The 13,254-nt window shown below is 55.4% G+C and overlaps 1 protein-coding gene across 1 annotated transcript in view; it reads right to left on the bottom strand.

The window, feature by feature from the left end:
* SYK (spleen associated tyrosine kinase) overlaps window positions 1-13,254 on the bottom strand; it is a 68,118-nt gene that overhangs the window by 29,903 nt on the left and 24,961 nt on the right. The window contains exons 2-3 of the mRNA XM_081150497.1: window positions 6,780-7,223; window positions 4,569-4,729 (exon numbers count right to left, since the gene is read on the bottom strand). Of these exons, the coding sequence (XP_081006623.1) occupies window positions 4,569-4,729; window positions 6,780-7,184 (566 nt within the window). The 5' untranslated portion in view covers window positions 7,185-7,223. The remainder of the gene's footprint in view (window positions 1-4,568; window positions 4,730-6,779; window positions 7,224-13,254) is intronic.

Genomic DNA, 13,254 nt, shown 5'->3' with positions numbered 1-13,254 from the left:
GACTTAAGAGCTTAGCTATGGTGTGTGGGGTGGAGCTTGGTTTAAAAATAAAGTTCTCAGGTCGTGCTCAGCTGTGCACAATGGACGGGTTCCCTCCACGCCCTGGGGCTCCGGGCATCTGGCGTGGGTGGAGGGACACACAGATCCTTCTGGGCCTTGGTAAGGCCACTTCTGGAGCCTCTGCACCCTGACAACAGCCCCTTCCTCCCACCCTCCCAGGTCGCAGCACCCTAAAGCCTGAGCTACACTTCCCAGCCACGCAGCCCATGAAGGCCAGTCGGTTGCTGTCAAACTAAGAACCAACCCTACAGAGAAGGCAAAACATGTTTTTACCCAGGGGAGAACTGAGTCTACTTTCCAGTGTGGAATAGAGGGCTAGTTGGGTTTTGTTTATATATAAACATTGGTGGTAAGCAAGTAACATGGTTTAGAGGTATAAGAACTACATAAAGTCTTAACACTAAGCATTAAGAACATATGTGGATACATGCAAACGGATGGTAGGAGTGCAGTGTCCACAGGCCACTCCGAATGCCTCTGTCCTTCAGTTAGAGCCCTTCACATCCTGACCTCAGAGTCCAGGCACAGTAAATGGGATCTGAATTCTGGTTTTCAGATTTATGTCCGACCTCCACCGCTCCACCTTGCCTCGTGCCTGGGTTGGCATTTTCTTGATAAAACTGGGACCGAGGGTGACAGGTTGCCCAGGGAGAGGGTGCAGCCACTTCATTAGAAATCTGGGAAATGCCCATTAGGACCACAATGGGAAAACGGACCCATGGGACAACATTTTCAAGGGCAAACCTTACAAGACTTGATCACACTAAGTGTTGCTGAGAATGTGCCACAAGCGCCTCTGTTTATTGCTGGCAGGAGTGTGAATCTAGCTGTTTTGGAAAACGCGACTGGGAATTTTTGCTGAAATCGAACCTATCCATACCCTGTGGGTCAGCAGGGCACCCCCAGGTACACAGAGTTTCTGCACTCTGCACCAGACCGTATCTGCAGCCACCAGAAACTGTGAACACCCCGTGCCCACTGCCGGCGAGTGAGACACTCATAGGATGGACAGCCACAGAGCAGAAAGGGGCAGGCGGCCGTCACGGAGCGCAGGGGACGCTCACGAGCATAAAACCCTCTCCAGGATTCCCCACGCGCGAAGTTCCCAAGCAGGCGAAGCAAATGCTTTTGTTCAGAGGTGCACACTAGGTCTTAGGTGGTAAAATAAACATTAAAAAGTTAAAAACAAAACAAAACAGGAAGAAGACAGTGAAGGCACACTGGACACAGGAGCCCAGGAAGTGGTGTCCTCGGGGGCGGATGCGAGCAGGGACCTTCTGAGACCTGGGGTCTGCTTCCTGGACACCAGTGGTGTTGGCTCTATAATTATTCATTGCACAGATGGAGGCACTCTCTTTTGTGTGCTTTATATTTCATCATAAAAACAGTATGAAAAAAGCTGGTGTGAGGTGGAAACAGGTGTCTGCTTTTGGGCAGCGACGGCTGCAAAGGCGCACATTCCTTTGAGGCCCCCAGAGAGCAGGGCCCGAGGACGGTCTCTCTCCTGTAGCTCCAGCCTGTGCCCATTCCCAGGGCAACAGTGGGGACAATTACCCTGTGAGCACAGTCTAAGGATGGCAGCATGGGGACAGGCTGTGGACATGCAGCCTGAGCAGCGCCCAGCTGGCAGGAAACGAGGGCACAGAAAGGGAAACCCACAGGCCCAACAGCTGTAGGCGGCAAAGACCAGAGGCCTGGTGACATTAACGGCCATCAACTGTGAGGTGTCTGCTGGCTGCAGGCAGATCTTGGGCTGGGCTATTTTAAATCTAAAATAGGGGAAACACTGGTTTGGAAGCCAAAGCAGCACCTCCTCTTGGCCCCTGTTTCTCAGGAAAGTGCCCCTCTGCCCCCACCCCCAGCAGGTTTGTCACACAGGCCCCAGAGCGGGGAAGAGCCAAGTCCAGCCTTTAGGTTTCTCTCGGGGCTGCTGCCTTTAGCCGCCGTGCCATGCCTTGGCACGCTTGCACGCCCTGGCACACCTCTTCCCAATGGTCTCTGGGAAGAGTCAAGTTCAACAGATCCGTGTTCAGCTGTAGAGCGTGGGTGTCGCTGCCTGGATGTGGAGCTGGGCTGCACAGCTGCCTTACTGTCATGCTGCATGAAGACTCTCCTTGGTGCCAGGGCAGGAAAGCCACCACCCCCCAAGGTGGAAGCTGTAGGCCCTGTGATGAGCGGGGCTGGGGAGAGAATGCTGGTTTCATGGGGCGGGGGTGCTGAACCCCTAGGTCCTCCCAGATCAGAGAGAAGGTGGTGATGCCCTGACACTAGGGGGCGGGGAGTGAGGACGCGGGAGGTGGTGGGACCCTCAGGGTGGCCTTCACCCGCCAAGGTGCCGGGACATTGCAGTGTCTGCTGCAGGCGGAACAGAACAGCTGGGGCACATCCCACCCACCAGGCATCTCACTCTCCTATCTGTGGTTTCCTGGGGCAGAGCAGAGCGTGGCTGCTGGGGGGGAAGGAGGGTACCTGGGATGGGCAGCATGCATATGATGATGGCCACTGGGGTCGGGGGTCTGGCAGATGACAGCAGGGGCATCTGTGGCCAGCATTCACCCTCCTGTCCAGGCCTGACACTGTATCAGGTGGTCAAATATTGCCATATGAGGCCCAGCAGCGGCTTCTCAAAGAGACAGAGAGCTGGGAGCAGGGCAGGAGAGTTTGTGGGTTGTGCTGGGCGGTGTGCATGCTGATATGAAGATGAGAGCCCCTGACTCAGAAGAGGTACCAGCCCTAATGACTCAGAAAAGACATAAGAAATGCAGCACCTGGATGCTGTTGCCTTGCACCACAGCAAAATCCAGGCACACATGAATTCCATATAAATAGTGAAAGCAGGATCAGGACAGAGCACAGATCCAAAGCTGGGGCCAGGCCAAGCTCTCTCCCACATCTGCCTTTTAGAGACTTCATCACAGATCCCCCTCTTCCTCTCCCTGGGCACTAGTTCATGGGCCGGAACTGGGTCACTCTTCTCTGTCAGCTTCATGGGGACCTTGATAAGAGGTCCTGATATTGACATCCATCCATTGCCCCCTTTGCACTTTTTACTTCAGACAGGTTGGGATTATTTGTGCTTACCTGCAGCTACAAAACCACCCAAGTCCAATGAAGTGGTGAACTTTGATCAACGCTGGCAGCTCACGAAGGTGCCGATAGAATTTAGCTTTTATTTTCACATTTAAGGCTCAAGACAGCCATACACTGTCTTATTCATCAATGAACAAGGGTAAAATTTTTCCCACACCCACATTTGCTTTTGAAATTTAAGTGTCGAGCAAAAAGTGAGTTGAAAATTGAGCAGGGAAAGGTGAGTGGCAAATAAGAGCAAAAAATGTGAGTTTGGTCTAAGGGTTGATACCAGTATTAGCACTGCAGTGGACAAAGGGACAGCATCCTGGGCCAGCAGCCAGGGGACAGCTGAGCCCGTGTCCCGCACTCAAGCACAGACTAGAGAAAAAGGAAACCTCTTCAGCTCTGGAGAACAGCATTCCCAACCCTGGACACTCCAGATACCTACAAGTGAATAGTAACCAAGTACGAGCTCAAAAAGATCACCCAAAAACATAAGGAAACATGAGTTATGAGAGAGGCATAGGGAGAGAGAGCAGGAGAGATGGAGATTGATATCCCCAAGGACTTTCAGTACCGTAATAATCAAATATGGAATATGTGCCCAGCCAAGTGTGGCTCAGTGGTTGAGCAGTGACCTAGGATCCAGGAGATCAGGATTCAATTCCCGGTCAGGACACATGCCTGGGTTGCGGGCTCAAACCTCAGTCAGGGGCATGTGGGAGGCAGCCGATCAATGATGACTCTTTCATCATTGATGTTTCTATCTCTCTCTCTGAAATCAAAAAAGATATTTCTTTTTTAAAAAAAAGCTTTTAAAAAAATATAAAATATAGATTAATTATGTATGAAATCTTCAAAGAAACAAAAGATGCAATCACAAAAACTAGCAAGCAATAAAATACTCTCAAAAAATGCTCATGGATATTTGAAACAATAGCAAAAACAACAACAAATAAAACTGGTAGAAGTTTAAAAAATGCAATTGGTGGGAAAAATTCAGTGCTACCTTCCCTGTGAGCCTCCCATGAACTTTCTTCAATATCCGCTCTCTTGGCATTAGTTCCAGGCAGGACAGAAGGAAAGTCCGTGACCTCATGGGAAACGTGAGTGCACACACTGTGCTGTCTCTGGACTGAAAGGAGAGCTGCAGGCATTGCTATGCAGCCTGCATTTGCCATTAAAGACAGACACGGGGCTCAACGGCACTATCTTTAAGTTATGTCCCTCAGTGCCTAAGAAGAGTGCTCACTTTGGGGTCAGTCTGGGCAAAACAAATGCTGAATTGCAGGGGTGGCTTTGACTGGAAACGCCTCCCAAGCCACATAAGAGGGCCCCTCCCTGGTTGGGTGGGTCTAGCAATGGAAAGCCCAAGATATCCCTGACGGTCCCAGCTGGCTGGTGGGTGGGGTGAAAGGAGAAAATACACTACTTACAAAAATTTCCCATTTATCTTGGATCCTATGAGAACAATTTGCTCAGACTCATCCCTAGAGATCTTCCCGTGGAACCAGGGCATTTTCTCGTGGGCCGTGGTGGCGATCAGCTTCTCCAGCTGGGGCTTCTGGCTGATGATGGCTTGTTCCAGAGCTTGACCCTGCCGGGAGAGCAGAACAGTGAACATGGCCCTGAAACCGTTTCCTGCCTGCTCCAGCGCCTGCTCCAGCGCCTGGCCCTGCCAGGGGGTGGGGGGGAGGGGGGCAGAGCAGTGAGTATGGCACTGAAGCTGCTCCCTGCCTGCTCTGAGTTCTGAAATGGCAAAACACAGTTGAGCGTGTGTGTTTGTTCATTCACTCAATAAAAAAAAGCCAGCGAGATTTTACGGATTATTTAAATACCCTCCAGTGTGGAGACAAGGTAGACTTTAGAACACTGAAATGTACTGGCCTTCCAGAAGTGCCAGCAGCTTGAGAACTGACCTGGTAAAACCCAAGAGGCCAAGAGAACATGCCATGCCCTCCCTGGGTCAGTTGTCTAGAGAGCTGATTGTTCTGTACAGAACTGATCATCTACTAACGATTAAGAAGCATTAAGACGTGTGCCCTCTGCTCAAAGGCCACACTCCGTGCCAACACTCCGCGCCTGTAACTCGGGTGGTGTTGACCACAGACAGTACAGGATGACACCACACTGTGGACATGACTGGCACAGAGACAAAATGTGGGAGAGCTGGCTGCGCAGTGAATCTGCATCCTCATTCTAAGTGGGGGAGAAACACATGTTCTGCATAGTCATAAGTGAAGAGCCAAGTTTGACTATTTGAAGTTATACAAAGAATCACAAGAAATGAAATGAAAATCTAACCGACCCCAACGAGAAGAGGAAAGGAGGGGAGAAGGCAGACAGGTGTGGGTGGGAATTTTGTCATGCCTCACAAGTGAAATAAAAAACCAAAGCAGTGATACCTCACCCACCAGAGAGGCCTGCAAAGCAAAGCAAGTGAGGCCAGAGTGGAAGGGTGTGGGCTCACTCACCCAGGACAAAGAGAGCTCTGCAGGCGGCCACCTGCCTCGCTGCCCCAGTGCCTTACGGGTGCACCGCACCCAGTGGAAGAGGCCACTCTGGCAGGGCCTTGTGCTGTGTGGGTTCGTTTATAGGGCGTCTGGAAACAGCAAAACTATGGGACGGAAATCAGATGAGGGGCTTCTGGGGCTGGGCTGGGGCTGGCACAGGGTGCTCGACAGGTAACAGAGCTGTTGCATATCTTGACTGCCACGGGACCACGTTATACTGTGTGTTTGTCAAAATTCATAGACTTGTACACCCATAAAGGATGGCCTTACGGTGTGTAAACTACAACTCAGTGGATCTGATTTTCCTGACTTTAAAAAGGGATGGTCGGTCACACAGCAAGAGATGCTGATGAAAACACTGGGAACACAGCATCGCTACACGTCTGCGAGGTTGAATTTAGTGCAGAACGTACCACAGGAGTGAAAAGAGAATCACGGCACATAATTCTCAAAAGCGTGTCCAGTCATAGCCCTGAACGTGCTGGACAGCACCGCGGAACACAGCGCCCACCCGGCGCTCCGAGGAGTGGCTGACACAGTCTGAGGAGGAGACAGTCATCACAGCCTCTGGGACCTTTGTGATGACACTGTCAATACACACAAATTAAACACACACACCCTTCACTGTGGCAAACCCAGCCGTTCAGGTCTCTCCTGCAGACGCTGCCTGACAGCTCAGGAGGACGGGTGCTGAGGGACGGTCCCAGCAGCACTGTTTGTAAACAATGACAGTGTCCATCAGCGGGAACCAGTTGAATCAATTACGGTGCCTACGAGGGATTATCGATCGGGCAGCCACAGCAGACTAATAAATAAGTGTGCTGACACAGACATTCTGAGAGAGGTCACAGGCCTATAAAACCAGGTCCCATCCTCCGTGGAGCACAACCCCCTGGGGTAAAGAACGCCCAGGAGACCTTTCAAGGCCTGAGGAGGAGAGACCCACCCCCTGGGGTGGGGCCGTCCTCTCAGCTGTGACCAGGAAGAGGACAGGCCGCCTTGGAGCGAAGCCTGCTCGCTCCAGGTTCACGGCGGAGGCTGCCTATCTGAGGCAGCCCCGCCGGCCCACACCTGGGGGTGCCGCTGCAGGCCCGCAAGCGCCGCCGGCTGTGGCTGCGAGGGCGCGGCGCTCACCTGCAGGTTCCAGGTCTGCTTCACATACTCCCGGATGAGGTTCTCCTTCAGGTCCTCGAAGGGTCCTGTCTTCGGCTGCACCCCGGGCGGCCGGCTGAAGGGCTTCTTGAGGAGGCAGACCAGGCCGTCGGACTCCTGGGAGTGGTAGTGGCAGAGCTCGGCGGGGCTGGCGTGCGCCCGGCCGCCGGCGATGGCGTAGGTGCCGTTCAGCTCGCGCTCGATGGTGTAGTGGTGCGCTTTGCGCCCGTGAGCTACCGACAGCGCGAAGCCGCCCAGGTAATTGCGGCTCTGGCGCAGCAGGTAAAGCCCGTCGCTCATGCCACCCTGGACCAGGTAATCCTCGGCCTCCTCCCGGGTGATGTTGCCAAAGAAGAAGGGCAGGTGGTCAGCCACGCCTGTAGCCATGCCTGCCTCCCTTCACGGCCGAGGGCGCACGGCGTCCACCTGGGCAAAACAAAGGGGGACACAGGTCAGCACCGAGCAGCAGGAAGTTGTAAAACTGCCAACCTTCAAACCCTGGAGCCGGGCCCCATCTGGGAGCCCTTCCCGGGAGTGGGGTGCAGCCCTGGCTAGCGAGCTGTCCATCCATCTGCCCTCATAGTCACTGGATTTTCCAAACACATGCGCTCAGTATGGACCCTGGAAACAGAGCATTGGACAAACGTGGCCACAGGACTGTTTCTTCCTTTAGTGGGAACAGAGGATTCTGAGAGACACGATTCTTTGAAAAGAGCAGGGCTTAGGAGTGGGCCCTGGCAGTGAGCAGGCACCAGGGTGGAGCCCGGATGAGTTTATGTCCATCACTCCCTGGAGACGGAGACGGCTGTGAGGAGCCCTCTCTGCTGGTCAGAGCCCCGGGCAGGGAGGACATCCCTGCACACACTTCCCCGGAACGCGAGGGCCTGTCCCACACCCTGCCGTCAGACACGGGGAGGTGAGGTTCTGGGCATGGTGCACGCCGCGTAAAACCGAGATGGCGGGCGCACGGCCTACAGAGAGACGGGACCACAAGCCTCTGCCCTGAGGCAGGGAGAGCGACAGCCTCGTAGGGCCTCTGAACTCGGGCTGCACTGTCCCCTCCCTGCCCTCCTCCAGATCACTCCCGGCATCCCCACGTACCATCCCACACTGAGGAAACAGCGCGGGTCTCACATTTGATGGACACCTGTCCCAGAGCAGATACTTCTCCACCAAACAGACACACACAGAAACACAGACACACATAGACACACAGACCCTGACACGTAAACACAGACACACGCAGACACACAGACTCTGACACAGACACAGGCACGCATACACACAGACACACAGGGACACAGACACTGACACACAGACACAGAGAAACACAGACAGCGACACACACGCACACACTAACACGCACACCGACACAGAATACTGTGAAACAGCCTCGGGGAACCTGAATCATCACGGGCAGGCGGCTGGAGAGGAAGCAAGCGGCCAGCAGGGGCAGCCGACTTTTCCAGGCCACAGGGCTGACCAGTCTCCCCAGGGAGCCCCTAACAACAACGAGCTTATTATAATTTGATTAGACAGGAACATAATTTTCCCGCTTGCTTCTAGCATCTGACTATCGCTGACTGTCTTCCTCTGTCTGGTTTCTGAAACTTCACTTCTCAGCACGCGCACCTCAGGCTCAGAGCACCAGTGAGGAGACGCACCCCAGACACGGGGAGGGAGTCAGTCGCACGCCTGTCGGCAGCCTGGCTGCTCTTCTGCTCCCTCCTGCTGCTGCTGCTCTGGCAGATCCTCCGCTGGTGCCCGCATTGTGGGTGGGCCCTGGCCCTCCGCAGCGAGGCCCTGGGCGCTGGCGCCTTCCCCGCACTCCACTCTGCCCCTGCACTGGCCTCCTGAGGCCTCAGCCACCCTCCTCGCCGTGAGCCCCGCTGCATCCTGACTCTCCTGCCGCCCAGCGCCTCTCAAACTTCCACATGTGTGCACATCACCTGAACTCAGAAAACGCAGGGCCTGCAGGGCCACGGGCCCACGGTCTCGGTGATGCTGAGGCCGGTCCCTGACAGCGCCTGCGGCTGAGATGTCCACCAGGCCTGAGCCTTCCTCGCGCAGGTGCTGTCCTGACACCGCCTCCTTCTGAAGACGGTGCTCTCTCAGGCTTGTGTGGCAAATGTCTTAAGTGTGAGCCCATTCTCTCCATACCCACTACCTGTATGGTTGGGCCACATCACCCCAGCTGCAAGGCTGCAAGCAGGCCTGCCGGCTGCTGGCCGCGCCTTCCCGTCCTGTCACTCCCCCACTCACCTGCGGCCCCACAACCTTCTGCAGCATGTCCCTGTCCCTCCCACCTCTGTCCTCCACGCCTGTCAGCCTCATTCAGCAGGCCCAGTCCCCCCGGCCACAGCTACCTCCCCAGATCCTGGCTCTTGCTTACTGTGCTAGGGGGTTGGCAGGGGCACCGTCTTAGAGACCTGCCTCAGAGGCACCCTCGACATGGCTGCCGCCACCATGAGCCTCAACTAAAACCGTAGGTCTTCAAGAACAATATTTTAAGTGCTAACAAATACTTTTTAAGTTCTATGAATCCTAACACAACTATCACTTGTTGAATTCACCGTTTGTCACTAATAGTTGGTGCTGGCCCTGCTGTGAGCGCCACACCAGAGCAAATCGAGGTGAGACAGGCCGGACAAGGCAGCTTGCCAGGGCCTGACCCCAGGCTCATGGGGCACTCTGTACGCTCCCAGGGAACCCTCTGTCATCTCCAGCGGCGGCACCTCTTGGCATAGCTGGGAGGTGACACTCTGGCTGCGCTGGCGGTAGGGCTGCTGGGGTGACGCCCGAGCTGAAGGCGACGCCTGCGTGTTGGTGGAGGTTTGGATAGTAGACCTGGGTTATTACAGCTCAGGGCACTTTCTTGGGCTCTTTGACTTGGGGATGAACAACCCCTGTGATACCTATTCAGGTCTTCTCAGAACTGGCTCCCACGTGCCCACCAGGCCTTCTGGTGTCCAACCTCCTTTCTACAACACAGACCGTGGTGATGGGGACTGTCACCTCCTCCGTTTCAGCCACTGTCCACGGAGCCTGTTGCCACCCTGCTGTTCTCAGCCCTGTTTTGTACACATTAGCTCTTGCTCGCTGTGGCGAGTCCAGGGTTCGCCTCTGCTCTGTAGCTCAGCTTTCACTGGGACACAGCTGTGACCTCGACAGCTCCTGCCACTGTTGGGTCAGGTTCAGACAGCGGCCTCCTGCTGTGCACTCTCCTTGGTGCCCGTCAACTAGGCCAGCAACTGGTGCTTGCTGACAGCACCACTAAACCCGCCTTCTCCTTGGACCGTGGGAAAGCCTGCGGCTCAGGCTCCCTCCCACCCACCCACCCACCGGGGTGCTTTCTGTTCACAGTGCCTAGGACACGCTGCTTGTTTCTCTGTCCCTCCACACTCGCTACTTCTCCCCGTGTGGAACCACTTTGCTCAGAGGCTCAACACTGAGAGCCGGACGAGGGCCACCTGCGCGGGCAGGCAGTCGTCAGTGAGGCGAGGCCTCAGGTCACTGTGGGGTGAGCCCCGCCGCACACCGCAGCATCGCCTGCTCTCCGGGGCCTTTTTATGATGCAGGTTAAATGTGCATTTCGTCATAAAGATATTTGTGGCATGAAGTCGGCCTGCGACGCCTGGGGGCCCGCATGCTCCCTGTCCCATTCTCCTCCGCGCATTTCTCCACAGGCCTGGCCCTTTAACGCACCCAATTCACTGCTGGCCTGACCCCGGCCTGGTGCCCCCAGCGGAGAGCAGCTCCCTGCCTATCCCGGCCGCTGGAACATTCCTGCCCGTGCGGGTGGTCAAAGAGAGTTGGGATTACATGAAAGCCAATTTCAAAATAAGGGGAACAGAGAGTCCGTTTTGTCTTTAAAGTTCTATGAGCACACATGTGATCATACACCCTGAGAGGGGAGAGAAAACTTGCTGACTTCCTGTGCATCTGCTGCTGAAACCACCGCCCGCCTCTGCCCCTCCACCCTCTGTCCTCTGCCCATCCTCTGCTCTTCCCAGTGTCACCCACGCCCCCGTGGCCGCGTCTGAGGTCACCCCTCGGCCGAGCTTGCTTGGTTGCCGGGCAGCGCCCGCCTCAGTGGGTCCGTCTCCCTCTGTGCCGCCCACTCCCCTGCCTGGCTCCGTTCTGCTCACTCTGCACCCAGCCCCAGTGTGCAGCCCGAGTCAGAAGAGACGTTTCTATGGGATGAGACCATCCCAGGAAGGGCTCCCTCAGGAAGCCTGAGCTCCAGCAGGGACCACGCTGCAGGGCTGGGGGCCTAGAAGGAGGCGGACCCAGCTGTCTCCAGGGATCTCTCTCCAGCTTTTCTCCAACATGCACCCCAAAGCCCTGGCTTCGTCTCCCTGATGCCACTCTGAGGCTGAAGTTTTACCCAGGTCTCCCTCTGCCAGCCCTCCTCGTGCATTCCCTGCACCTCAGGCAGTGTGAGGCTGGCAAGCCATCTCCCAGCTCTGTCACACCCAAACCCTCCTCGAACCCTATATGGTTTGGTCTGAGCCCCTTCCACGTCCTGCCCACCTATGCCCACACTCTCATGTCCAGCCCTTCTGCCCTCTTTCCTGCCCTGGCGTGGAGGGCCCTTGCCTGACCCAGCTGCCTCCCTCAGACCTGACCGGTTTCTCCTTCTTGGGCCTGTGGTCTCAGCTCCTGTCACCTCAGAGGTGTATGCCGAGGACCGTGTCTGAGGCAGTTTCATGCCTTCGTTTATTTTTTATCTCACCAAAGTGTGCATTTCCTTCACTGTTCCACACAAGCCTGCCCTCTGGCCCTAAATGTAAGCCCCACGGTCTGGAGTGTCGACCGCACCCTCAACATTGGGGGGCTGCCCAGGTGCTTACAAAACACCTGAAAGTGGAGGCCCACAGACATCTCCTCTTCAGCGTTTCTACAGTGAAAACACAGGGCATCTGCAGCACAAACTCTCCATGTGCAGGGCTGCTTTGCCCAAGCGGAGAGCATGGTGCCGGAGTCGACAAGCCTGGAGCACACTGGCCCAGTCCCTGAGGCTCCCAGCTCCAGGGCCTGTTCCAGCCTGGGAGGGTGCGCCTGACAGAAACTTTCTCAGCCGAGGCCCTGCCTCTGCTCCCGCAGCCCTGATCCTCAGCTGCCCCCAGGGTGCACAGAACTTTCAGTTCTGCTTCCCTGAGGCCTTCGGCTGCCTGCTCCCAGCTCTGCTCCTCTCTCACGCGGCCTCCCCCACTCAATGTCACCGTTCAGGTCATGACATTTTAGTCAGCCGATCAATATACAGCCTTGTTTTACGTGCTCCTGTATTAAATAAACTTACTTCATACATGTTGTTGACTTAGTCACACTGAGCTCAGGGCCAACAGTGCTGCAGGTTATCACCGAGTGAGGCTGACCTAACCATGTGTCCCCTCCCTGAGGCCTCTCAGCCATCCCGCACAGGAGATCACAGCTGACCTAACCATGTGTCCCCTCCCTGAGGCCTCTCAGCCTCCCCGCACAGCGGATCACAGCTGACCTAACCATGTGTCCCCTCCCTGAGGCCTCTCAGCCTCCCCGCACAGCGGATCACAGCTGACCTAACCATGTGTCCCCTCCCTGAGGCGCCTCTCAGCCGTCCCGCACAGTGGATCACAGCTGACCTAACCATGTGTCCCCTCCCTGAGGCCTCTCAGCCGTCCCGCACAGGAGATCACAGCTGACCTAACCATGTGTCCCCTCCCTGAGGCGCCTCTCAGCCGTCCCGTACAGCAGATCACAGCTGACCTAACCATGTGTCCCCTCCCTGAGGCGCCTCTCAGCCTCCCCGCACAGCAGATCACAGCTGACCTAACCCGAATGTCTCCTCCCTGAGGCTGTCCCAGTCTCCCTGCACTCTCCATCGCTAGATCACACTCAGTGCTATGCTTGGGCTATTCAAACAGCAAGTCAACAAAAAGCACAACAAATGCCAGAAAGACCATGAACAGGACACTTACGTGTGGTGTGAGCTGAGAAGAGAAGGCAGCGAGTCACTTCCCTCAGCCTCAGCTGGGAATGTCCCTGTGGGTGATGCAGATTTTCCCCTCCCCTGTGCATGTCCATAAATGACCGGACAAGTACAGTGAGCATTCACTTGGGGTTTCAAATATACATTAGGGTGAAGGTGAGTTTGTAAATAATTTCATGAATAGTGAGAGTCAACTATAAATACTCTTCTGCTCTCCCCCCTCCTAAATGGAAACAGCCTCATCTAGGAGGACACGCCACTTGCCTCGGGGTAAGACTGTTTGAAAGGCAGTATTCTTGCTCCCTAAATCTGTGTTCATTTCAGGGCTTTTAACCTTGGCATGGAGCCAGAAGAGGCAGCCCGCCTTTGTACTTCTTTTTTAAACCCTGTCTGTCCTGGTTCGCAGAGGCCCAGACCTAGGACTCAAGGCTTCTGCTTTTCCCGAGACCCACCGAACCACAGGGTGCAGTCCCTTCTACTTCCTGC

Source organism: Miniopterus schreibersii (genome assembly GCF_964146895.1).
Source record: "Miniopterus schreibersii genome assembly, chromosome: 11".
NCBI lineage: Eukaryota > Metazoa > Chordata > Mammalia > Chiroptera > Miniopteridae > Miniopterus > Miniopterus schreibersii.
Note: the sequence above shows the minus strand (reverse complement) of the source record. Positions and strands in the feature narration are given on the sequence as shown.